Genomic DNA, 27,514 nt, shown 5'->3' with positions numbered 1-27,514 from the left:
AATTTCAGCCCGTGTTCAAAAGGCTACGCAATCTATAGAGGCCCTTTTCCGTTTTTCAAGTAAGTTGGGTCAAAAGCCGGTTGCAGAACTAAAAACTTTATATAAAGGAAAATGCCTTCCTTTTGCAACTTATGGCGCGGGTGTGTGGGGGTTACAAAATTGTAATAAAATCCAAGTCATGGAAAATAAATTCATAAAGCGCCTTTTACCTGTCCCATCTGGTACTTCAAATAGCTTCTGTCATACTGAGGTGGGTCTTGAATTTGTGAGTGATACTATCCATGTCTCACCTTTGCTGCTATGGAGCAAGGTTTGGAGGTCTGATGAACTGAAACTCACAAAGGAAATCTTGCAAGACTGCCTTAAGCTTGATTATCTAATGGAGATCCCATGGCTACTATATGTAAGGAAAACCTTTTACAAGATTGGATTGGGACATATATATATCTAAATCCCGAAACTGTTGGTAGGGAGACCAAACTAACAATTAAGGACGCCTACCGTACCAGCTTAGGTATGTTAAGAAATAGTGAGCAGCAGCCTTACCTATCATATATTACGCATACCCAATGGCGTTTTTATTTGACAAGGTTTCGCCTTGGTACGCTGCATTTTCTTTTTGCTTTTCCAAAGCAAGCGGTGTGGTGTGAGAGACTACCCCCTTGCCCCTGTAATAACAAAGTTTCACAAAACACTGTGCACCTCATTCTTTTTTGTACTCTATGTAAAGATCCAAGAAATCGGTTCATTAAGCCTGTTTTGTTAACTCTTGGATCCCGCTATTACAAAGAGGGCTATGAACATTTATTATCCTTATCAACCCCAGCCATATGTAGTGCTGTGCTTAGCTTTATTAGACTAGTGCTTAGCTTTATTAGACTAGCGCTCACTATCAGAAATCGATATTGAACAGCATTATTGGATACCAACAATTATTATTTGATATACATTTAGTGGATTATTGTAGACATTGGTATCCATATGGAACGCACATGCACTTTACAATATTCTTTGTTCATATATGTGACCTTTTTATTCTAAATGTATTGCAAATTTAAATTGGACATATAATATGTATTATGGTTGTTAATATAATTGTATGTTTTTTTCTTTTTTTAATTATATGTGTAATGTCCTCTTTTAATCTGTTTATCCTTTTATGATTCTATGCTTGAATCGAAATAAAGTTCTTTGACTTGTGTATGGGCGCATTGTTTTATTTTTATATCATTGTGTGCCATTCTGCTGGAATCCCACTCAATTTTGCATGAACTGAAATTAAATCGGCGGTTCCTTGGCAGCGCTGCCTGTCTCTAACTGCCCTCACCTAATTGGTGGGTAGGGGAATGCCGCACTCATTACATAATGAGTCACCGAAAGGACAACGCACGTCAATTCCACAGCCGCTGTTCGAGAAGCGAGGGGGTCACATTCATCTTCAGATTTTTCTAGCAATTCACCTGGTATTTTACCTACTATCCGCATGTGCGACTTTTAAATAGATTCATTTTATAGATTTGATACAGCCTATCAACAGAATCTTGTGGTTGAGAATTTGTACTGTTTAACTTGGAGCCGTTCCCTTCCAAAACTTGAGAATCTTTAGAAGAGTCATGTTACAATCGAGTTACTTTACTTTGAAAGATAGGATATTATCCATTGTGTGTATATTGCGATTTTAAACTGAAGGAACATTTATTCAGGGTTACTGGATCCTGTTTCACAAGCACATCAAAGTGGTTTGAATTTCATTCTGCACATACTCTAACTTCTTACCATCTTCATTCAGGAACAGTTTGTTGAATCGTAATCCACTCGGCTCTTTACCAACATATCTATGAACATAGTCTGTGCCGAGGTCATTAACAGCAATTGCATACTTAAGAGGCTTCACACAAGACTGAAGGCAAAATGGGACTTTGGTATCGCCAACAGAATGCCTAGAAAGAGCAAGAACAAATTATCAAAATAAGTTAACTACAATACACAGTTTATAGACTATTTCACATTTACAACTAGTTAGCAATCTACGGGATGCCAGAAAGGAAAAGGCATGCATGAGAGTGTGGAACTTTTGCTAGCCTAATAAAAGTTATACCAGACAAATGAGTAAAGTCAAACTTAATGGGTATACAGAACTACAGTCATGGGGGTCATGTCCAAGATGGCGGCCAAGACAGACATGTAGAACTGAGCTCAGTCTGCAGTCGGGCCGACCATCCTACAGAATCCAGACTAACTATAGCTGGCACAAGAGCCATCAAGTGCAGACCCCCTCCCCCCGTTACCTCCCCAAGTTGCAAAGCAAAGTTGCTCCTCTTTCGTCAGAATGCAGCCAATACCGGCAGCTGGATGGCCGGGCATGGGACACAACACTTGTGGAAGCAAGAGAGGCCGCAGTGAAGGTGAGTAGGCAGTAGCTGCAGCAGGCGTTGGGACCTGCAAAGTAACCAGGCCATTGTGGCTCCCCGGTGTCCTCGTCTGAAGTGAGGGCACTGTAGTGTCGCTCCTGTGACGTAACAGGAGCGGCACAGAATAGTTCATGCATGCCCTGTATGGAAATTCAAAGGGGGGGGGGGGGGTCAGTGGAAGCCCCTATGAAGCCTGATGGAGTGGTGAAGCCTGAACCATGTGGTGCCTAGGTAATAAAGATACCCTCGGCAGGATGTGAGGGAGAGAAGATCCGGGCCGGGTCCAGCAAACCAACACATGGGTGTCTGAGTAATTTATGAACCTGCGTCACTTCCTGCTGCACATAGCGTATGATATTGACCACAGGGCTATGGTGTATATAATATTACACAACACCACAGGCACTGCAACATTATTATTAGTTGGGCCTTACGGATATGATACGGGGCGGTGGAGTGGCGCCTTGAGAGACTCTCTGGGGCAAGAGCAACCTGGATCCTCTCAGAATCGTGAGCGAGGGGGACCGTGGCTATCTCAAGGTGGGTGTGGCCTCCCACGTTCTACATGAAGGCACATAACCACTTGAGTTGCACCTTCCATTAACTGCTCCCTCCCCCGCCCCAAATGAGAAAAACAGACAAAGGGCTTGGGTAGCTGCAAAGGACCCAGTAGTCTGGAGGACACTTAAGGCCAAGCTCCACCAGACTGGGCCAGCTTCAGGACGTGGAGCACAGGTGCGAAATCAACAGCAGACACTGTCATTACTGGAGATTTCCCCCCCCCCAGGTCTGGCGTGGCGGAGGATTGAGGCAGTGGCTGCTGCCAATGACAACACAGCGCCGGAGAAGCTCTCGTAAGTGAACCAGATCTACCAGCAAGGGAAGTGCGGGGACACACTCACACTAGTGAGTTCCTTGGGATGGCAGGACTTCAGTGGCATTACACACAAAGCCTGAGAGACACACATGACCGTAAAGGCCCGTCCCCATAACTGTGTAAATTTAAGCTGCAGAACCAGAAGCTAGAAGGGGAACTGGCGATGCCAGAGCTGGGCCAGCTCCTTCCATGTACCAAAGGTTAACCGGGGTTACAGATGGAGGCTGTTAACCAGAACCGCCGGACCCGCTGTTCACAGGCCGCCATGAAGATCAAACCCCAAGGGACCCAAGCCACCAGACCATGTGGATGACACGGAATCTGTAATAACTTTAATGCAACCAACAGTGCAGGAAATGAATCACCAACTGACCTGCAGATGGAAGTCCAGGACCTCGAACGTTGGGAGTAGGACGAAAAGGGCAGATCCAGACAGAGCAACATCAGTTTCTTGGTGGAGGGGCCCAACATTCAAACTCTTCAGCGAAAACTGGCTAACAGACACAGTACTAGCCGGGAGGCTTCTTATGTTATTTTCAAGTAAACAAGCCCACATCCTGTGATTGCTGAACTACTTAATTTCTGCAACAGAGACCTCATCAGCAACTGTTCTGTACCAAAGGTCACTTGCAATATGAAAGTACAACATTAACAGCCTACCCGAATTATATGGCGGCAGTCCAAAAACTCTTTTGGAGTGATAAAAACAACATCTGAGGAACACGGGACTGAAATATGCTCTCCTAGTCCCGGCCTTCGAGTGGTGAAAGGGGACATAACTCACTTCTTCACAACACTGGGGGGGGCCTGATCATGGCTACAATACAAGGCGGTTCTTGGCTCAGCGGACAAGGATCCAATAACCAACTGCTGGTCATGAGTGAAACCGACCAATCGCAACCACCCCTTGGTAGGACTTGGCACTCAGAGTGAGGACACAAGTGGTTGCAGCACAAGTCATGCAACATAGCAGTAACCCCTTCAGCTCCAGTGTTGATTGCAGGGATCAAGAGCAGCACCACACCATGCATAGTACACCACAGGACAAAGCATCATTCATTTGATATTCAACAAAACACCACATGCCCGAGAAGGATAGGGGTTTATGAACACGACTCGAGGTACAGCAGGCAGTATCACACAAACGACTACGATCACTCACTCACCTGAGGGATGGTGCAGACTGGCGGGTCACATGTCCCTTCTTACAAAATTGTTACATGGATTATACGAAATATAATGGCTCCTAAATGACGCTATGCAATGTACACATACCTTAGGCAACTCCAGATATAAATAGCCTTCTTGCAGGAGACACACTTGGTACAGACAGAACTTGCCAAGCTCTGTAGGTAATCGTGGGGACAGTTGTATGGCACAACTTAGTGGTCGTAATTGCCCTTGATAACTATCATACAATTACACAAAATTGTAAATCAAACCTGAACTTTTAAATTGTGTACCTCTGTCCGTCCACTGTGCATAGTGAAACACCCCATAAATCTGGACTGAATTTCGCTAACTGAGGAATATAATCAGCCACCTGCGTAGAAAAAAAAGGGTTTATTATAACATTTGGTTGAATCACTTACTATCGAACGTTTATAGCTAATGTTTGGTGTTTGTGTCTAATGTTTCCTTTAAAAAGTAATAACCAATATTTTGCAGCACACAAATACAACATATACACGGGTGAAGTACAGTGCACTTAAGTCAAGTAGCATGTTTTAAGTTTAGATGTACAAAAAACTTTTGAGATTTCAAATTGTGTCGCTGCAGGATTCCAAGTGAGTTGTATTTTAAGATTTAAAACTAAATCATCTCATGACCTGAAATAAAAATAGACACTGTATGAGATTAAGAGAAACTTTCTTGATAATGGTAATATTTTTCTACAGCATTCCTAATGGAGCAAATTGTTTACATAATGGGTTTCTTTTGAAACAATAACAGATTACATGTAGATAGGAGCGACTGTGTCCATATATAAAGCAGCGGCAGCTCCTCCGTTAAGGCGGAGGACCATCGCCACACAGGAACAAGCACTTACATGCAATAGGACTGACATTATTTTGAGCTGTTGTCATTGTAATTTTTTTTTTATCCTTTGTGAAGCATTAATCAAATGGTGTAACGCCAAATGGCAATAGCTCGCTTTGTTGTTATTGTTTAATCTAGTGCATTGCATTTGTACTAGTGTGAGTTTTCTATTGTAAATGGTACTAGCTTTTAGTATTGAATTGTTTTTTTTATCATATTACTTTAATGCATAAAAACGTTAATACCCACTTATTTTGGAATAAGGACTCTTAGTGGATATTACATATACTGATATATTGTTATTATGATTTCAGTTACAGGTGTAGGATCACTATCACTGCAGATGTAGGTGTGATATCATTTTTAATGCATATATAGGTGTGAGATCAGCATTTCTGCAGACATAGGCGTGTGAATATTACTTGTTTAGCTAGGTGTGAGATTACAATCACTGCAGATGTCGGTGTGAGATTACTATTATTTGAGTTATAGGTGTGAGATTACTGTCACTGCAGCTATAGGTGTGATGTTACCATTCCTGCAGATGTAGGTGTGAGATCAGTATTTCTGCAGATATAGGTGTGACAGCTTGGATACTCCTCACCAAGACAAGGGAGGGTATGTCAATGTTACTTTCTGGTCATTTTCATTGCTCCTAGGCCTAATTATCCTCATCCCAAAAGCCTGAGGTGTTGGTGAGTGACGACGGTAAGCACATGCAAGACACAGTAATGTGGGTAACTAAATAGACACCGCCTCTACAGTCCACACCATTGGCGCAGCACAATATATTAGCACAAGCTGCGTCACTCAGACCTAACCAATACTTGCCCAACAGTTGGGACACTGGGGCCCGCCTGGAGCCCTCCAGTAGTGCGCAGCCGTACTACATAGCCCTCCCTTTCCTTTACCACTCTTGCCTTTCACACAAGGCCTGGCATGCCAGGCGAATGCTAGCCCCTTTCATGCCACTAAGATTTCTGGGTGGATGTGCTGTTCACCTTTCTTTACTGAAGTGTATCCTGTCTCAAAGTGTGTGTGGGGGGAGGGCGGGAAGAAAAATGTAGAGCTGATCAGTCCCACACATAGACTGATGCCCTTAACTTTCAGTTGTAAATAAGGCATACAGCTTTGAAGATGCCCTTTGCACAGCAGTGAAGCTATGCCTGCTGAGGAAGTGACCCTATTGCTCTAGTTTTAAAAGTCACAAAGTAAAGCATAAACGTTTAAAATGAAAATATTCACTGGGAATTGTGCAGCCTCTTATTTAAAAGGTACAGAACAGGTTAGGATATTCCTTCTCATCTAAAATGACGCTTAAATTCAGTTCAGAAATAAAAAACAATTTTGATCCCAGATGCCTGGCAGGGCGAAATATCTTGCACTGTTTCTAGTTAAACAGCATGATTGCTTAAGGCATTGACATCGCTTTGGTGAACGTCGCCATAACCACGGGTGCGGGGATAATAATGCTATTATTTTTGTAAGGAAACATGCCAGAAAAAACGTAAAGAAGCCAGTGGCGTAGCTAGGGGGTGGGTGGGGCGGTCCGTCCCAGGCGGCAATATTTTGCGGTCGGCCGCGCGGCACTGGTGACCCGTTGCGGCGGCCTTTATAATTTATTTGGGGACACAGTGTCCCCAAATAAATTATAAAGGCCGTCGCGACCGCAACAGGTCACCAGTGCCGCTCGTGCGGCCCAGTTATGTACAGTGCTGCCAAAATTGCAACCGTGGCGACGTCCTGCGTAACCACATGTGTGTTTATATGCTTGCCTGCTGCCTTGACTGTTGGTGGTCAAGGTCGGTCCCAGCCTCCAGGTCCGTCAATCTTGTAGCGCGCGAGCACTACCAATGACGGCCCAGGGCGACATGATTTTGGCCAGCCCTCGCGACGCGAGAACGTAGCAGTGACGCGTCACGTGCCCCACCACTACGCGCTCGAGTCGAGAGGAGTCAATTGTGGTCTGGGGCTGGGGCTGGGGCAGTCAGTAGCAGTGCTGCTCTGGGCGGTTTGCTGGCTCTGGAGCCTGGCTGCTGCAGTCAGAACAGCAGAACTTGAAGTGATTAAGTGAATGAAGTTCGAACTTCAAGTTCAAACCAACCACCCCTACCTGCCATAGAGTAGAGACCGTGGAGCAGGGGAGGTAAGAGGAGAGCAGCAGGAGCTCAGCTACCTAAACATTTTCAGAGGCGTGGGTGGCTGAGTGGGTCATCTAATGGTCACAAAACCATTAGCACGCATATCGCTTTTCCACACATGCTTTTACAACTAGTATGGATTTACCACACATGATAAACGCATAATCTTAATAATGTTTTTTTGTTGACCAACATGTGTTGTAATGGCTGTGCCTTACGTCCTTCAAATTAGTTTCTAGGTATACGTGTGACCAAGTCTGATAAGATCGGAGGCCAAGGACAAACACCGTGGTATCTGTGGCACAAAATCTCATCGATCACAGAGAAAATATGCGCAGGGTAAAATGAAAGTAACAGGTGTAATAAAAATAACGGAGGAAAATACTAAAATGGCGGTTGGACGGAGTATGTAATCAACGTTTGGCGCCTCGACACTACATTCCAAATAAATATACATACAATATGTTTATTAATATATTACAAAACTATACCACCGGATGACACACATGACCTGGGAAAAGAAAGCGGCAAATTTAATACCTAAAATCAGGAGAGGTTTGCTTGGTGAACTTGAAGAAAAAGAAAAAAAGTGCACTTGCAAACAAGGCTGCGCATGCGTAGAGAGTACAACTGATGCAGGTAAAAAAAACAGAAAGTTTTACATACGGTCATGGAAATATAGCTCTAAAAATTGCCCCTGGAATTTGCCCCCCGAGACCAAATGAATAAAACTGACTTCTAATTTCTTTTCCCTTTTCCACCGCGTACAAGTACCATACGCGTACGCCGTCATTTTTTATTTGAAAAAATTGACCCTAAAAACCCATGTACGACCCCCTGAGCAAGCCTAGAGAGTCAGGATATTTCTACCCTGCCCCCTTTCCTTATTTCTCAACTTTGTTTTACAGTTTTCTTGTGACTCGGGACCTCTAGTTTTTTTTCATCTTTTCCACTGCGTACAAGTACTGCACAAGTACCCCGCCATTTTTTATTTTAAAAAAAATAAAAATTGAGCCTAAAGATCCATGTACCACCCCCCTGACCAAGACTATGGGGTCAGAATGTTTCTACCCTGCCCCCTTTACTTATTTCTCAACTTTGTTTTACTGTTTTCTTGTGACTCGGCTCTCGCGACAAACAAGATGGCTGCCAACATTTCCTGTTTTGGAGTATTGACAACCAATCAGCATGCAGCTCCTGCTCGTAATTGTACGTATTTCCGTACGCGTACGCCGAGATTTTTTATTTATTTTTTAATAGAAAAAGAGCCTAAACATCCATGTACGACCCCCTGAGCAAGCGTAAAGGGTCAGAATGTTTCTAGCCTGCCCCCTTCCCTTATTTCTCAACTTTGTTTTACTGTTTTCTTGTGACTCGGCTCTCGCGACAAACAAGATGGCTGCCAACATTTCCTGTTTTGGAGTATTGACAACCAATCAGCATGCAGCTCCTGCTCGTAATTGTACGTATTTCCGTACGCGTACGCCGAGATTTTTTATTTTTTTTTTAATAGAAAAAGAGCCTAAACATCCATGTACGACCCCCTGAGCAAGCGTAAAGGGTCAGAATGTTTCTAGCCTGCCCCCTTCCCTTATTTCTCAACTTTATTTTACTGTTTTCTTGTGACCCGGTTCTACCGAGGCACAACATGGCCGCCAACACTTCCTGGTTTCGAGTGTTGACAGACAGTTCACAGCAAATCAGCATGCAGCTCGCGCTCGTAATTGAACGGATCTCCGTCCGCGTGTGGAACGCCGTCTCTAGATATCGCTATGATTTTACTTGTAATTTTCTCAGAAACTACTGAACGGATTTACACCATTTAACAAAAAGCACAATCGGCGAACCAAACTCTACCTCTCTGCCAAATGTGGTGTAATTCCGTTCAGCCGTTCGGGCTGTAGCCCTGGCTAAAGGTCCCTATGGAAAATTGCATGGGGAAAACACGTTTTGGGACCTCCCTATTTTCTCGGCCCCCACTTCACGAATCACCCCCAAACTTTCGGGGAAGGAGCGGAACTGAGCAGGCCATTTTCTTGGAGAAATACACAAAGATTTGTCCACCGGCGCCAAAGCTATTTCAAATAGAATGTTGTGGATTTCCTATGGAAAGTAGGTCCTAACTATAACTACCTACTGGCGACTGCCAGTAGGTAATACATATATATATATATATATATATATATATATATATATATATATATATATATGTATTACTTCTTGACATGGGGGTCTCCGTGTATAATATATGTCAGAAGCTTGTAATTCATGGATCAGATCCATATTAAGGAGAGCCCGCCGGCTGGAGATACTGAACGTCGTTAACAGGATGGATGGAAGGGCCCCATGAGAGGCCCGCCCCAACTTGGGAGATGAACTTTATACCAGCCAGGGTTTGCGAGAGGGAGTTCCCTGCGCACTTCGTGCTGAAGCATCTTTTCTGAAGGCAAGTACAAAACTGGATCAAAATCGGTGGTAGCAGAATAGACCGGTCTAATAATGTGCCCTTGTGAAATGACCATAACATGGAACTATTCCTTTAAAGGCGCTGTATATACACATGGTGCACAAGAAAAACAAGTTGGAGCTCTGCCTAAATCTGCATTGAATTACCGAGTTGGAGAAAAAAACGGCAGGAATAGTGCATTGTGGACATTGTAGGACAAGTTACTACAAATAAAAACATGAAACGAATTTGCAAAGATGATTAACAGGGATTGTGAAAATACTTCATTTTCGAGGCACTTGACCGTACCTGAACATCAGAATAAGTGTACTTTTTCATCTCTGAGTCAAGAAAATTAGTTAAAATGAAACACGAACTGCCGCTTTAAATCCAACTTGAGAGCATAAGTCCCTTTTCAATGTCTAAAGTCACGTATTTTAAAAGCTGACAAACCCACCATTTGAATGCCTGCATATGATTAAGACTCGGAGTTGAAACGCGTTATGCTACCCTGCCTCAAATAAATGAATGAAAACAAGCACAGTTGGTGTGGCCTGTCTCACGTTGCAGAGAGATACGTGTGTCTTGTGGAATATATATATATTCCCTCCTTAATGCCTCCGAGAATGAACATCTAGCCAACATCCCCAAATTTAAAAATACACGCACTGGAGGCCGACGCTTCTCTGTGAAAACCCCCACCGGATGGAACTCACTCCCCCGTACCCTCAGACTGGAACCCAACTATCTTATTTTTAGAAAAAAATTGAAAACACTTCTATTTCGGAAATAACGTCCCCCCCTTCTCTTCTTCTCCTCCATCTCATCTGGATATCAAAATCATTACAGCGCGGGGATGCCTTCGGGCCACCAGGCGCTCTACAAGTCGTTAAAATGAATAAATAAATATTTCCTCCGGCCTAGTCCCGAAACTCTTCAAATCGGCCATAGTTTTCCCTATTTTAAAAAAGCCTGGCTTAGACCCCTCCCTTCCGTCTAATTTCAGACCCATTTCCCTTCTCCCATACCTAGGGAAGATCTTGGAGAGTTACATCACAACCTGCCTCTCTACTTTCATTGAGGACAACCATCTTTTGGCCTCCAACCAAGCGGGATTCCGCCCGGCCCACTCTACTGAGTCAGTGGTCCTGTCCGTTCTAGACGAGCTAAAGAGCAAGGCTGATTCCAACTTACCCCAAGCCTTGGTGCTCCTTGATTTGTCCTCTGCGTTTGACACTATCGATCACTCAATCCTTCTCGGCCGTGTCAGCGCAGCGGGCGTTCGGGGCACTGACCTCTCTTGGCTCGCCTCTTTTCTTAAAGAATGGACACAGGCAGTCCATCTTTCTGGCTTTTCTGCCCCCTCCCGCTTGGTCCCATGCGGGGTCCCCCAAGGCTCCTCCCTGTCCCCTCTTCGTTTTAATCTTTATATTCACCCCCTCATTCTTTCTCTTCTTGACATGGGGGTCTCCGTGTATAATTATGCGGACGACCTCCAGCTAGTATTTGACCTTTCCTCTCCCTTGGACTCCCTGCCTAAATTCCACTCTACCCTAGTTTTCATCTCGGAGTGGATGAACCACAACCAACTTAAACTTAATCTGGACAAGACGGAGCTGGTCCTGACTGGCCCTACCGTCTTCCCTTGGTCTGCCGCCTTCTGGCCTTCTATCTTCGGCCCCTCGCCAGTACCGGTGGCCTCAGCAAAGACCTTGGGTATTAAAGTCAGTCGGGACCTCTCCATGCATGCCCAGATTAGTTCAGTTGTCTCCTCCTGCTTCCTTTCCCCCCGGATTATTCGGAAAGTGTCCCGTTTCTTTTCTCCCGATGCTCTTAAACTTATTATTTCGGCAATGATTCTCTCCAGTCTTGATTACGGGTATAGCCTATACGTGGGCATCCCGGCCTACGAACTAAGCCGCCTTCAGGCTATTCAGAATCAGGCCACCCGTCTTATTTATCACCTCCCCAAGTTCCACCACATCACTCCTGTTTTTAAATCCCTTCACTGGCTCCCCATCTGCCAGAGATCCCTTTTCAAGACAGGATGTCTGGCCTTCATGGTCCGTGCCCGCACTGCCCCGGCATTCATTAATTCCCTCATTAGTCCCTACACCCCCAGCCGTGCCCTCCGTTCCTCCAATCAGGCCCTTCTCAATGTCCCTCGAGTCCGCAGATCCAAAACTGGAGGTACTAGATTCTCTGTACTAGCCCCTCGCTTTTGGAACAGCCTTCCTCTGTCCATTAGTTCCACCCCAGTTTACTCCCAATTCCGCAAGGCCCTTAAGACCTTTCTGTTCTCCCAAGCGTACTCCTGCTGATTTCCATCTCGGTAGATTTATGTGCTCCTTAGTCCTTAACTCTAGCGCCAGGAAGCCGCTTGGTCACAGTGCGCTCTATCAAGAATTTTTTCACTAACTAACTAACTAACTAACATACTAACTAACTAACATACTAACTAACTAACTAACTAACATACTAACTAACTAACATACTAACTAACTAACTAACATACATACATACATACATACATATATATATTCCAGCTCCAAAGTCCACCAAGGCAATACAAGCACTCTTGCAGACGGGTGCGGTTAATATGGAGGTGGGTCCATATAAATATCAAAGCTCCGGTTCCAAAAAGAAACATACCGCACTCACGGGGCCCAGGTTGAGGATGCTTTATTCACAAGGACACGTTTCGGCGTTTTGCCTTCATCTGCTTGTGTTTGAAAAGCGGCACAACCTATCATGATGGTTTTTAACAGGTGAGTCCCATTGGATATGGCACATAAACATCGAAAGAGGACTCAGACCCAGCAATCTTCTGCCCTGATGTATTCTGGGATTCGAAGTCCGTTAAAGAGAGTTTTTCTTTATTACAGCACCATTGCCATCCTCTTTTGGTGTGCTGTAGATCGTATTGGCCATACCACCTTAGCGCCGTGCAGTGCACCATCTCCCAGGACCCCCTCGCCTTGCCACAGTGTCTCTCAGCACGGGAGCAGGTCAAATGGCCATAGCTTCCACAGGCATGATTCCTGTCGACAAGAGTCGGCGTTGGCGCCCTGATTTCCTGATGGCGGTGGGTCCTGGGAGATGGTGCACTCCACGGCGCTAAGGATTGCATGCACAGGATCCTCCTTAACCGGCCTGTACCACTCTCGGTTGTTCACATGTGATTTGCCTTCATCAAAATACTTAGTGCGGGGCCATATCACCACTGCCCCACCCTTGTCAGCCTGTTTTATTAAAATAGATGTATCTGCTTTAAGGTCACGAATAGCCGATGTTAGGCCTTTGCTGATATTATTCTGCACAAAACCTTTTGTCTTTTCTAGTTTGGTAAGGGATGATATGACCGCTTGTTCGAATGCGAAAATTTGTTTTGGTATGTTTTGTGTGGGGGTGAACCTGGATTTGACCCAGCGTCCAGTGGTTTCCTGACTTGACGTCACTTCAGCGTCTGCCAAAAAGGCCTTCAACCTTATTTTGCGGCAAAAGTCTAATGCCTCCAACTTAAGTTTGGTAAAATCCGTTCTCTTGTTTGGAACAAACTTGAGACCCAGGCTTAAAACCATTTCTTCATCTTTCGTTAGCTGTTTATTTGAAAGGTTGACTATAGTTGACTTCTCTAGTTCTTGTAGTACTTGTTGCGAGTTCGCATCTCCCATGGCTGCTTGAAGCGGACCCTTGACGGTCCGCCTCTGGCTAAAAAAGATGCTGCGGGAGCCCCTCGCTTTTTGGAATTATCCTTCCTTGAATCCGAAGAGGAGTCGGAGGAGGTTGTATCAGAAAATGTGAGGAACCTGTTTCTCGATCTGCCTTGGAATAATGTTAATGCACTCCTTGATTCCTCTGAAGTGTAAAAATCTTCCTTGAGAAAGGAGTAAACCTGATCTAATTTAAACGATTTGGAATCTCTCTCAAATTGGGCTGCTTTTACATTAATAGTGTTATCTTTGAAAAGCTGGATTTCTTTTTCTATCTTTTCTAGGAGCACCTTAGCTTCTGTTACTGTTTGGTTGTCTGTGATAATCTTGATAAGCTCCTCTATTTCTCTCTCTTCTTGACTACAAATTTGTTGAGCCGTCACTATAGTGTGCACCATTAAAACTCTGCTGCACTTCGTATTTATGTGACTAAAACCTTTCTTGTAATCTGCGTCTTCAATAAAGATGACCGGAATGTTTTTTACCTGGAAGCCCCAAGGGATCGTCCCTGCCTTCAAGTGTTTGAGTAAGAAATGGCCATGCAGCTCAGTTCGTATATGTTTTTTATGAAGACGGGTCAATTTTTCTGCCTCATTCTGCTGTTTAGCTGAGGCACTCAGCGTTATGGTGGAGAATGGAGAGGAATCAATTAGATTCTGAATGTGGCTTTCCGTAAAGGACAGCATGTCTTTCTCTGCCATACTAAGCAGGAGACAAGTCCCCTGCTGTAGAACTAATCTGTATTTATAGTGATAAGGAAGACACACTGTGTCAATCCCTACCCGCTCGGGTAACTACCCGCTCTTAAACTTTTGAAAAAAAAGGGGGGTTGGGCCCTGTGGGAAAGAGGGTAGGTTGGGCCCCTGAATGCTACAAAAAGGGAAATTTACCTATGCCTCTAATGTTGTTTCAGACAATTAATGCTTGAACAAGGATAAACAAAACTTTATTAGTTTATCCTGACACTTTATTTATGTCATTTTGTTTTTTAAATAATTGTAGATCTTATGTTATGGTTAGCCAGAGAAAGAACATCATCAACTGAACATATTGCCATACAATAGCAAATTCGTGAATCACAAAACATAAATCTTACAGTGAAACACACACACGGTAACCATGGCACATGAAAAAAGAAAAACAAATGCGAAAAACAAGAAAAGGGGGTAGGGTAGAAACACCCTAGCCCCTAGGCCTGCTCAGTGGGTTTCACAAGGACCCCCAGGACCAGAAAAAAGCATAACAAATGTAAAAAAATATATATATATAATAAAAATAAAAAAAATCGGCGAGATTTGCACGCCCAAGCTTGTGCTTTGTTTTTAATATTCGACGTATTCACTGCTTTGGCCACGCAGCCCCCCTCCCCCATAATAAAATTACTTAATTTTCTTTTAAAAACCAAGCAAAGGTGGGCCTCGGGGGATGGGGTCCCCGGGGACATAAATGGCCTGAGGAGGGGGGCCACGCAGCCCCCTCCAAATAAATAATTAAAAAAAGCACTGCCCATGCCCCGGGGATGGGGTCCCTGGGGGCGAATATGGCCTTGGGAGGGGGGCCACGGGCCCCCTTCCATTTAAAAAAAATAATATAGGGGTAAGTCCCTGGGGGATGAGGTCCTCAGGGCCAATAAAAACGTTTAGGAAGGGGGGCCACAAAGCCCCCCTTCTTTAAAAAAAAAAAAAAAAAAAAAAGAAGACGTGATTGTGCCGGAGGCCCGGCCCCCTCCCAGCAACAGTCAGCAAACGTGCCCTGTGGCGCGTTTTAAGTTGGGGAATTAATACTCCTTCAATACTGGGGTTCCCTGGGGGCCAACTAGCTCACCAGGTACCTCCAGTGAGCGCCACAGGGCTGTGTTGCAGAGAGGTGGTCCAGGCCACGCCCCTTTTTACACCTCTCTGCAACACAGCTTTGTGGCGCTTATTGGAGGTACCTGGTAGGCTAATTGGACTCCAGGATTCAAGGGGACTTTATCCCCAACTTAAAACGCGCCACGGGGCGCGTTTGCACAGTGGTGAACGGACGGGGCGGGCCTGAGGTGACGTGAGCAAACATGCCCTGTAGTGCGATTTAAGTTGGGGAATTAATTCCCCTTCGATCCTGAGGGCCCCTGGGGGCCAACTAACCCACCAGGTACCTCTAGAGTGGTGGAGAAAGGGGACATGGCCTTTGTCTACCTCTCACGAATCCCACTGCTTGGGGCTTACTGGAGGTAAAAGGTAGGCTAGTTGGCCATTAAAGGACCCACAGCTGTGAAGGGGACTTCAATCCCCATCCAAGAACGTGCCAGGGAGCGCGTTTGTAGAGTGGTGGGTAAAGTGGGCGTGGCCTGGTACGAGTACTTACCAATGCTGCTGTGTAGGACTGACTGGAGGTAATAGTTTAGGAAGTTGGACCCCAATGATGTCCTTGGAGGCCAACCACCCCTCTTGTTTCCTCCAGTAAGTCCCACACAGTGGGATTGCTAAAATGTCTTTGGAGGCCATGGCCCCCTTTCTCTACCACTCTGCAAACGTGCCTCGTGGCAGACTACGAGATGGGGGATGAAGTCCAATTTAGACCCGAGGGTGTTTGGGGGCCAAGAATCCCTCCTGGTGAGGTACTGAAATTCTGAACCCGTTTCATAAAAGTCATCGTACCATGACGATTTTGGTAGCATCAGACCGAAAATGGCGAGTGTAAGGTGTACAAGTATTTTCGTCATATTCGAGTGACGAGATCACCGTGAAATCAGAGTTCCCGTTCTGAACCCTCGGGTTCCATCTTGCGTACGGCAGCCATTTTGGGGTTGCCCTCACAAAGGCCGATGACAGTGGCCGAACGAGTCTCCAAGCACACATACACTTTAGCTGACTTCAGAATGACCTGAGCGAGCGACCCCCTTGCCTGAAGCCAAACTTGTTAAGCCTGTTCCTTTCCCAGTAGCTGATCAAGATTGCTGATCAAGACACAAGACACCATCAAACCTTTTATTACGCACAGCTATGTCTTATCTTGCTTACACCTGTCTCTGCTCCTTTCTTTATGGTCCATTTACGATAGGGATGTGCCCGTTTTTATGGTGGGTTCGATCGACCTGTCTGATGAAGAATGTTGGGTTTGACTAAAAATTGATTGTGGGCTGGACAAACTGAAAAATGGGCTGGTCATCATGATTCTGCGTTTTTTGTCGTGAAAACATGTGAATGGCCAACTGTAAAATAAGGAATGTTCGCCTGAAGCATAATATTTGGTATAAAAAGGGATGACTAGCTTTGTAAAGTTGAGCAGTCTCCTGAGAACATACACCGTGTTGTACTTCTAGGATACCTGTTACTGGCTGCAGCCAATAAATCTGATCTTTGACGTCACCAAGAAGTTTCTGTGTTTCTGTAGTCTGAGACAGGAGAATCCGAAGTCTTCGGGTGTGTCCCCTGGCACCGCTGGGTTCTAAATAACCCGGTACTTCATTTGGCGCCCAACAAGGGGCGATTTCAGCGGTACCGGTCCAAGCCTGAGGTTCGCGAGGAGCTTCGTGTGAAAATTCTGGAGGAAGGCCAACCACTTCATCAACCCCTGTATGTCGTTTTGGTCCGAAAGTCTTTGCTGCGAGGTTCCCCACTTTCCGACGGCTACGAAGGACTGCTGCCCTGACTAGCGCCCTGTCTTGGACCCTTTGATGATTTGTAGAGCGAGACGATAGACGAGTCTTCTGGTGACGTCATCGATACCTCAGTTAAGTATGAGTGGAGCGTCTCCCAGTCCTTAGTTTTTGGGTATCCCCATGGGATCTTTGATTTGGAACTTGCAAGTACCAAAGCCGAGAGACCCGTGTATCGTTTTTGATATTCCCTTGAAGTTTGAAGCTAGGCTAGTGAGCGAAGATGCCTGGTCTTAGCAGACTTGGAAATTTGTTTTGTTGTGGTTATAATAGGGATTCCCTATTGGAGGACTCGTGTCCGGTTCCTCCAATTGGAACTCCAACCTATGAGCTCTGTGAAGCATGGCATGGGCCCCATCGCATATAACGAAGTATGGATTCGTTACTCAAAGAAGGACGGTATCCTACAATGGCCCCGATATGGTAGTTTCGACAGGGAAATTTTAGATAACCTAGAGGTTAGAATTTTTAAGAAGAAAGCTCGGCCAGCGATGTTTGATTCTCTCTGCCTATGGCGAAAGGAAGCCAAACAGAAAGAAATTAAATTAGCGAAGAGAAATAAAAGAGAAAGGGGTATCTCGATAATGCAAGCTGCTATGCAGTATAAGGATGATGAGGAGGAACAAGCGAGTGAACAGTTGCACAGGCAACGTAAACTGGCGATTGATAAATGCTATCCAGTTTTGCCACCTCTTCAGCAAGATGCAACAAAGGAACTTGACAAAGATCTTTTAATGTCACACTTGTTGAATTCGTCACCCCCTTATGCGCAGAGTGCTACAGCACCTCCGCAACCCTTAGTTGGTTGCTTTGCCTCTTACTGTTGCACAGCCGCCAGCTCCTCTTCAGCTGGCTCCTACTCCTCTGGTGCAGCCTTCTCAAGGGCTGCCGACTTTGCTACCTGCTCCGTCTTTAATACCTACGACTTTTTCACCTGTTCTTGCCGTCTCCTCTGCTACTGCTCCTACATTAGCTTCTTCTCAGTCCGCTTTATCTCCTGTTCCGTCAACTTCTCCTTCTGTCCGACAGAGAATGACGGACACTGTTACTAGTCTTTTGTCTCCTTTCTTTGGGTCATTAAACACGACCCCCGCTTCAGAGCATACACAGTTGCGTAGCCAACTGCCTGATTCTAGAGAGAAGGGATTATTGGACCACTTGGCGCATAGATGGGTTACCGACCCTACAAGATATGAGTTAGAGTCTGTTATGGATGTCTTCCGCCAATGGGAAGCACCGAAGCAGAGATATGTTTTTGATAAAATGTGTGTTTTTCTCTTTGAAGAATTGGAGGATCGTGATGTGGAACCCAATCCACCTGAGTTGTGTCGTGTACGGTTCGAGTTTGCGAAAGGCACGATTGTGGGTTCCGACGTTGAGAGAGCAGTTGCGACATTGTTGTCATTTAGGAATGAGGCTATTTCTCGATCGTTGTTTGAGCCTGATCCCTCTGTTAGGAGGAAAGTGAGACAGTATCCCATGAGAGAAGTTCCCCCAGTTTGGAAAGAAGGGGATCTAACCGCTAATCCACCTGTTCAGCCTCATTTTCAGCGTGTTTGGGTACATGTTCCATGGAAGCGAGCTGAAGTCTTGGCCCTTAAACAGACCTTACCTGACCCCCGTAAAAATCCTGCAGGCTATTATAAGGAATTATCACAGACTGCAGACTCATGTGTTATGAATTTAGCTGATATAGACATGTTGTTTGGAAATGTGGTCCCACAGCCTTTGTGGGGTTTGATTCGTCATACGGATCATGCGCAGGAGTTAGGGGACACATGGGCTAATATTAGTGCGGCAAATGACAGACAAGTAGGCGGTGCTAAACCTGAGCCTTTAGTAGCAGAACTCCCTGGTAGGATCGTTACTTACATGAAGACTTTAATGCCTGCGATGCGTGTAAATTGGGATAAATTGTCTGCATGCAAGCAGAAGAAAGAGGAAACTGTGTCTGATTTCTTCACTAGGTTTGAAGAAACGTTGATCGACCACAGTGGTCAAGACATGAGTACAGAAGGCGGTCAACGGTTGTTTGTTGACAAGTTTGTGCACAATTTGCTTTCCGAGTTGTGTAAGAAATTGAAAGACTCAAGAGAGTTCTTGGGCCGTTTCCTCTTCAGCACAGATATTGGCTACTGCACAATACTACGAAAATAGAGATAAGGATGAGAAGGACAGAGCAGACAAGAAAACGAAAGAGTTAAAAACGAAGGTTCTTTTACAGCAAGCGTATCCGCCCCGTAGTAATCAGCGTGACTATCAGCAACCTCAGCAATTTCAGAGAAAATCGCAAAGGTTCGAGTCTTCTCAACCACGTTTTCCTGTAGGCCCTAATCAGTGTACAAATTGCAAAGAAGAGGGTCATTTTAAAAGTAGCTGCCCTGTGTTGTTACAGCGCATGAATGGTAGTTCTAGCGCAAGAGGTCGGGGTGTTCCACAAGCTTAGAGGTAGAGGGCGTGGAGGATTCTCCCAGAACGCACGTCCATTTCCTCCTCAAAATTCAATGAATAGTTTTGATCAGCAGAATAACGCGTCTGGTAGGACGACTCAGTACTATGCCGATGACTACTATGCAGAAGGTGAGAATATGGAAGGTGATGATTGCTAGGATAGCCATAGACAAAGAGAGGGAGTTGTTTCCGTTCCAGTAGATCAGAGTGGACCTTATGTTGAAGTGATTACATCAGGTGTGTCAGAGCCTTTTCTCTTGGATACTGGTGCTACGAAGAGTTCTATTATGCACTCTAAACTCCCTGGCGCACCTTTGTCTGGCGATACGAATGTTTCAGTAGGTTTTTCTGGCGCCCCGGTTAGGAACCCGATTTCTAGTCCTATGTCTCTTTCTGTTGGACCTTGCGAATTCGAAGCACCCCTTATTCTGACGACAGGTTGTGGTGAGAACTTGTTAGGATTGGATCTGTTGAAAAGATTGTATGCAACATTGTATTGTTCTCCTTCGGGAGTACAACTCACATTGGGTAAGAAAGTGGTCTCCCCGATGTATTTGCCGAAGGATAAACTCCCGGCAGAATTGTTATCTCTTCCGGATATTCTGTGGGCTACTGGCCCTAATGACGTGGGTCTTTTGGAAATACCGCCATATGTTGTGACGTTGAAAGCAAATGTTAAAATGCCGCACATTCCCCAATACAAGATCTCTAATGAAGGTGAAAAGGCGTTGCTAGCGATCATTTATGATTTGATTGAGAAATAAGTAATTAAAGATACAAGATGTAATGTTTGCAATAGCCCTGTTTTACCTGTCCTGAAACGTACTGACTCTTCTCAGCCACCCGTTTACAGGTTTGTGATCGATCTTAGAGAGGTGAATAAAATCGTTGTGCCACAATTTCCTGTTGTTCCTGATATCACTGCCTTATTAACTATGATTCCAGCTTCCGCCACTTGGTTTTCAGTGATTGATTTAAAGAATACCTTCTTCAGCATCCCAATTGCCGAGGAGAGTTGGGATATTTTTGGTTTCTCTTTAGGAGGTCGAAGCTTCCGGTTCAAGCGCGCTCCACAAGGTTATTGTGAGAGTCCGTCAATCTATAGTCAGGCTTTGAAAACACAACTTGATACGATTGTTCTACCTGATGGTGCTGCTCTTATTCAGTATGTCGACGATTTGTTAATCGCTGCAGATACTGAGGAGATTTGTAAAGAAGCCACCTTGTCGTTGTTACGTCATTTGTCTAATTTGCATCATAAAGTGTCTCTTTCGAAATTACAGTACTGAGGGAAGAAGATTGACCCCAGAACGAATTCAGGCAATTGCAAAAATGAGTGTGCCAGTTACACAAAGAGAAGTGCGTGCCTTCTTGGGTATCACGTCATATTGCAGACAATGGATACCGAATTTTTCCCTACTGGCCAAACTTTTGGTGGCATTGACTTGTAAGGATACACCAAATCCCCTTCCGTGGTCCGAAGAGTGTCAGAAAAGTTTTTGGGAATTGCGCGATGCATTATGTTTGGCTCCTGTGTTGGGTACCCCCGACTACAGTAAGCCCTTTACACTGTATGTCCATGAGAGAGAAGAATGTGCATTGTCAGTGTTGACGCAATCTTTTGGGGACAAGCAGCGTCCATGTGCGTATTTCTCGTCGACTTTGGATCCGGTAGCTAGAGCATTGCAGAGTTGTCTGAGAGCTACAGCGCAGCAGCTGTTTCTATTCGACAGTCTGCTGGTTTGGTGATGAATAATACGTTGATTGTAATGGTTCCACATGCAGTGGATACTTTGCTAAACAGAACCAAGACACAGCACTTAACTAGTGCTCGATTGTCAGGTTATGAGCTGACACTTTTAGCGAGCCATGTGCACATAAAGAGATGCAACACACTGAATCCAGCTACGTTGTTACCGATTGTAGCAAAGTCAGAGGTTTCTGAACAACACGATTGTTTTCTCAGGACAGAAGAAGAAACGAAAGGGAGAGTAGATCTTAGGGACACTCCTCTTGTGAAGTGTGATGGTACCTTATGGGTGGATGGTTCGTGCTTCAAGCTTCCGAATGGTGATACGACTGTGGCATATGCTGTTAAGACCTTGCATACGATTGTTGAAGCTGCACGTATCCCACATAACTCCGCTCAAGCAGCAGAGTTGATTGCACTTACGAGAGCGTGTGTATTATCAAAAGGAATGAAAGTAACCATATATACTGACAGCCAGTATGCGTTTGGTGTGGCTCACAGTTTTGGACGATTGTGGAAGGAACGTGGGTTTCTCACGTCTCATGGAACTAAGATTCAGCATGGTCAGTTGGTAAATGAGCTCGAGTCACTTACTTTGCCGTTGCAAGTTGTGATTGTGAAATGCAGTGCACATAAAAAAGTTACTGACGACGTTGGTCGCGGTAATGCGTTTGCTGATGAGGTTGCGAAAGAAACGGCAAGAGATGTGATAAGTCGAATGTATGTTGCGGGCCATGCAAGATGGATTGGTGACGTTGGAATGTGTGAAGATACGATAGAGAGTGTGAAGTCTATCCAAGCTGAAGCTACTGAGAAAGAATTGAGTGTGTGGAGAGAGAGTACGGGTAAATTGGATGCGAATGGTTGTTGGGTTGAGTTGTCAGAGCATCAGCGATGGTTGTTACCCGATGCGTACGTGCTTGCAGTGGTTACAATGGCGCATGGAATGGCTCACATCAGCGTGAAAGGGATCTGTAAGTTGTTGGCTCCAGTATGGCAAAATGCTGGAATTCCCAAGTGTGCAGAGAATGTGGTTAAAAAGTGTATGGTTTGTCTGAGATACAATCCTGGTAAGAGAACTCCAACTCCAGCTGGTCATTTTGCACCTCCAACGTATCCGTTCGAGGTTTTGCAGCTAGATTTTACCCACATGGAGAGGTGCAACAACTTGAAATACGTACTCGTTGTTGTTTGTGCCTTTTCGAGATGGGTAGAAGCATATCCCCTAAAAGATAATACTGCCTTGTCCACAGCGAAAGCCCTTCTTAAAGAGTTCTTCCCTAGGTTTGGTTTGCCGAGAATGGTTTGGAGTGACAATGGGAGTGAATTTGTGGGTCAAGTGATGAAGAGAGTGTGTGAAGGGCTAGGAATCCGCCAGAAGTTCCATGCTGAAAATCACACCCAATCAGCTGGACTAGTAGAGTGCTATAATGGCACTCTTAAACTAAAACTGGCCAAGATACAAGCAAGCTCTGGCCTTAAATGGCATGATGCTTTGCCATTAGCACTTTTGTCAACTAGGATGACTGTACATTCCCGAGTAGGACTTAGTCCTTATGAGATTGTGTTTGGTCGCCCGGCCAACATATGGGGAGTGCCGAGGCCGACGAAATTCAGCGAGATTGAACACCCTGTACTGCTTAATTACTTGTATGATCTGACGGCTAAATTGCGTGTCTTACACCAACAGGTTCATGATACACTGCCTCAGGCTTCTGGAGATCCAGGGCATGCAATCGATCCTGGATCGTGGATATTAATCAAGAACTTCCATCGGACAAAGAACGATCAGCCCTGCTGGATCGGCCCCTACTTGGTGCTTCTGTCCACAAGAACTGCAGTACGAGTGCAAGGAAAAAAGTAACTGGATCCACAGCGTACACTGCAAGAGGGTTCCTTTGCCTCTGCCGTACGACCGGTGGGTCCAGAAGGGTATTGCTGATTCTGAAACTGAGACTGTGCCTCGTTTTCTGCCTTTCAGCGATGCACGTTTAATTGGGACAAGTTCTGAGCGTGAAAGCGACGACCTTTTGCAAGAAGCCGTGCCACCGTCAGTTCGATTGGACACTACCGGGCCTGAACTCCTATTCCAAGAATAGATGTTATCTGGAAAAAGCCGTTATAATTTGAGACCAAGAACCATGGACAAATAAAATTCTTTTTAGAGAAAAAGGTTCAGCTCTCCCATCCGAGAAACTGTTTTGACCGATTTTTGTTTTTCGAACCGCCATCCGGGTTCAGCTGTAGGGTCGCGGCGCCAAGTCTCTGGAGTGCAAGCCGAAGGCACAAGGTCGACGGTTCTGGTTGGTCCTAAGGCGCTCCCTGGACTGACAGACGCATTCCTTAGCAAGGAACACCCTACCTCCGCGAGCAGCAAGGTTAGAGGATGGAGTTTTTCGAGATGGAGAGACCTGCCAAAGAGATGAATTTTAGAGCCAAACTGTGTACAGTGATGACTAGAAAACGTTTTCTGATATTATGCATTTTCATGTTGCTTAGCGTGATGATGTTTATAATGGGATATGTTGTATTCTCTTTTCGAGTGACATTTGCACCCACTACACAGCCCATATCTCCGTCTACTGTTTCCTCGCATTCTTTTCACCCTCTACCTGAACATGAGTCCGTTAGAAGATTAGAGTTTATTAATAACTCCTTCGTTCAGCTTCTGCACCAACACCAATTAGTAGTGAGCACAACTAACTGTTGGGTGTGTGGTCTTATGCCTCATACTACTGATAAAGGTATTCCTTACCTAGTCCTGCCATTCAGCTATAATGGTTCTGTGTGGGCATACCGAACGATGTTCATCTATGCTCGCGAAGTCCACCCCCTACGTTCTGTGAAAGACAACCCAAAGAATAGTGCTCTAGTCAAGGGAATAGTCGACATGATAAAGGGAGCTAGTTCCTATGAGGCTACCCCGAAAGGTGAGACACCAGCGTATATTGGATGGAACGTGACTGGATATGGAGCGATTCTGAGTGAGAATCAGCGAGCAAAAAGATCCTCTCTCCGATTTGGATTGTACCCCATCAGGGTCATCTATGTCTGCAAGGTAATGGCAAGAATCCAAGAGCTCAGGTAGGGAAGAGTATCTGCACTGAGACGTATGTTTTTGCGTCTCAGACTTCCCCATCATTCCTAGCAGCTAAGGGTACCCATTTCATCTGTTATGACAGAGCATACACATGGTTGCCCCCTGATTTCTCGGGCACATGTTTTGTCTCGTTCCTGTTGCCTCACACCTACACAGCTGAGGCAGATTACCACAAGACAAGGGTAGTTAGAGGTGTCTTCAGTAAGGAAGATACTGCAGGACAAGAATTGAGTGACTTCTTGAAGGGTTTTCGGCCCTTTTGGGGACCTATGGTTAACAGCAGGAACATACGACAATTGACGAGGGTGGTTGAGTCCACCGTAGTTGAAACTGCCGGTGCCCTTAGTAACTTGACTGCTGAGCTCCAGTCGGATCGTCTTATGACACTCCAGAACAGAGTTGCGTTAGACGTCATGCTTGCAGATCGAGGTGGGGTATGTAAAGTGATCCAATCAAGTTGCTGTGTCTTCATTCCAGATAATGCTCCGACAGTGTACCAGGCCATTTCAAGACTGCATAAGATCTCCGAATCTATACATGTTGATAAAGGAGATTGGTCGTTGATGGGATGGTTCTGGGGACTGTTATCCACGTGGGGATGGAAGATTCTGATGATCATTGGGATGATCCTAGCCATTCTTTTCCTGTTCTGTCTGTGCGTACAGTGTGCTCCTGCTATATGTGGCCTCCGTGCTACATCGTGTGTAAGGAAACCTGTACCAAGAGACGTGCCAAGTAATAGGATGATGCTACAGCAACATCTTGACGACCTGATGAGTATAGACCTAGACTCAGACTAACATGGGTTTAGGTTATTGCCTATGTAAGGGCAAAAGGAGGGTCTGAGGTACTGAAATTCTGAACCCGTTTCATAAAAGTCATCGTACCATGAAGATTTTGGTAGCATCAGACCGAAAATGGCGAGTGTAATGTGTACAAGTATTTTCGTCATATTCGAGTGACGAGATCACCGTGAAATCAGAGTTCCCGTTCTGAACCCTCGGGTCCCATCTTGCGTACGGCAGCCATTTTGTGGTTGCCCTCACATAGGCCGATGACAGTGGCCAAATGAGTCTCCATGCACACGTACACTTTAGCTGACTTCAGAATGACCTGAGCGAGCGACCCCCTTGCCTGAAGCCAAACTTGTTAACTTTAGTTCCTTTCCCAGTAGCTGATCAAGATTGCTGATCAAGACACAAGACACCATCAAACCTTTTATTACGCACAGCTATGTCTTATCTTGCTCACACCGGTCTCTGCTCCTTTCTTTATGGTCCATTTACGATGGGGATGTGCCCGTTTTTATGGTGGGTTCGATCGACCTGTCTGATGAAGAATGTTGGGTTTGACTAAAAATGGATTGTGGGCTGGACAAACTGAAAAATGATTCTGCGTTTTTTGTCGTGAAAACATGTGAATGGCCAACTGTAAAATAAGGAATGTTCGCCTGAAGCATAATATTTGGTATAAAAAGGGATGACTAGCTTTGTAAAGTTGAGCAGTCTCCTGAGAACATACGACTTCTAGGATACCTGTTACTGGCTGCAGCCAATAAATCTGATCTTTGACGTCACAAAGTAGTTTCTGTGTTTCTGTAGTCTGAGACAGGAGAATCCGAAGTCTTCGGGTGTGTCCCCTGGCACCGCTGGGTTCTAAATAACCCGGTACTTCATTGGTATAACTCTTACGCAGGGGAATTCTTGAGCGTTGGTTGGACGCCCAGCACCCTTTCTCCACCACTCTGCAAACACGACTACTAGTTAAAGAAGCATATTTCTGCACCTCTGACTTAGAGGTCGTTTTAATCCCCCTGCCCTATTATGTACTAAGGCCTTACAGAGGAGGTCATGCTAATCACAGGGGTACCCCAACGCATAGTGGGAGGTGTATTGAAGTATGAGTGGGTGTATGACTGTCTGAATAGATGATTTAGTAGGTGCATGACTGACTGATGTGTGAGTGATTAAACGTGTCTTGCTGAATGCATGGGTTAGGAAGTAAACAGTGCAAATGTCTGTATCAGCATGTCAGTTGGCGTGTAAGCGGCTGCATGGGTTGGTGAGTAGCTACATGAGTGTCTATATGGGTTATTGATTGATTGTATGAGTATCTGTATGGGTGCTTGGGTGTCTGTGTGGGTGGTGAGGGGGGTTATGTGACTCTGCATAGATGTGTGAGTGGGTAATTCACTGGGTGTATGGGTTCCAAAGTGCATCTGTGAAGGGTTATATGGGTGGATGGGTGAGTGAGTGTGTGTATGGGTGGATGGGTGAGTGAGTGTGTGTATGGGTGTATTCGTGAGTGAATGGATGTCTCAGTGGTTAATGTGTGAGTAACTACATATATATATATAAAATTCTTTATTCGGTTTATTCACAATGGAAAAACCATAAAAGAGCAGAAAATAACATACAATGCAAAAATACATGTATTACATAAAATTTCATATAAAATTCATTTCACAATAAAAAGATTAATCAAGATCTACAAGAATTAATCAAGATTTGCAAGAAGCCGCTCAAATTTAAAACTGACGAGAATTTTAAAGATTCTTTCTATGTTTCATAGTGTATTTTAGAAAACTACTAACAAAATAACAGACTTTTTCCGTTTCCAGCATTTGCAATCTTAAGAGAGCGGGTCTACATTGTCTCAGCCCCCACGCTCTTAATATCGGTAAAAGCCAGATCTTTCTATGGGCTTGATGGTATTTACAAAGCAGGATCACATGCAAATTAGACTGTATTGAGAGACCATCACATGGGCAGGGGGAAAGTGTGGCATTCCAGCAATTTTGTAATGGAAATGTGACCATTCCAAAAAAGGTATTTAGCCTGAATCTTGTGATTAGCATTCTCTCGTAGGTTGGTATTTGGAGTGCCAAATACGGATGAATGTCAAAGGCTACTTGAATCATGTTTGCATGAATGACCGCCGTTTTT

The 27,514-nt window shown here is 45.0% G+C and overlaps 1 protein-coding gene across 3 annotated transcripts in view; it reads right to left on the bottom strand.

Annotated features, from left to right (window-relative positions):
• The window catches only part of GLS (glutaminase), a 926,246-nt gene that overhangs the window by 727,511 nt on the left and 171,221 nt on the right, over positions 1-27,514 (bottom strand). For all 3 annotated transcript variants that reach the window (XM_078680394.1, XM_078680395.1, XM_078680396.1), the window contains exons 5-6: positions 4,752-4,831; positions 1,777-1,940 (exon numbers count right to left, since the gene is read on the bottom strand). In XM_078680394.1, coding sequence (XP_078536520.1) covers positions 1,777-1,940; positions 4,752-4,831 — 244 coding nt within the window. The remainder of the gene's footprint in view (positions 1-1,776; positions 1,941-4,751; positions 4,832-27,514) is intronic.

The sequence above is a fragment of the Lissotriton helveticus genome, chromosome 3_1 (assembly GCF_964261635.1).
Source record: "Lissotriton helveticus chromosome 3_1, aLisHel1.1, whole genome shotgun sequence".
Classification (NCBI taxonomy): Eukaryota; Metazoa; Chordata; class Amphibia; order Caudata; family Salamandridae; genus Lissotriton; species Lissotriton helveticus.
This window is presented reverse-complemented; position numbering and strand designations above follow the sequence as displayed.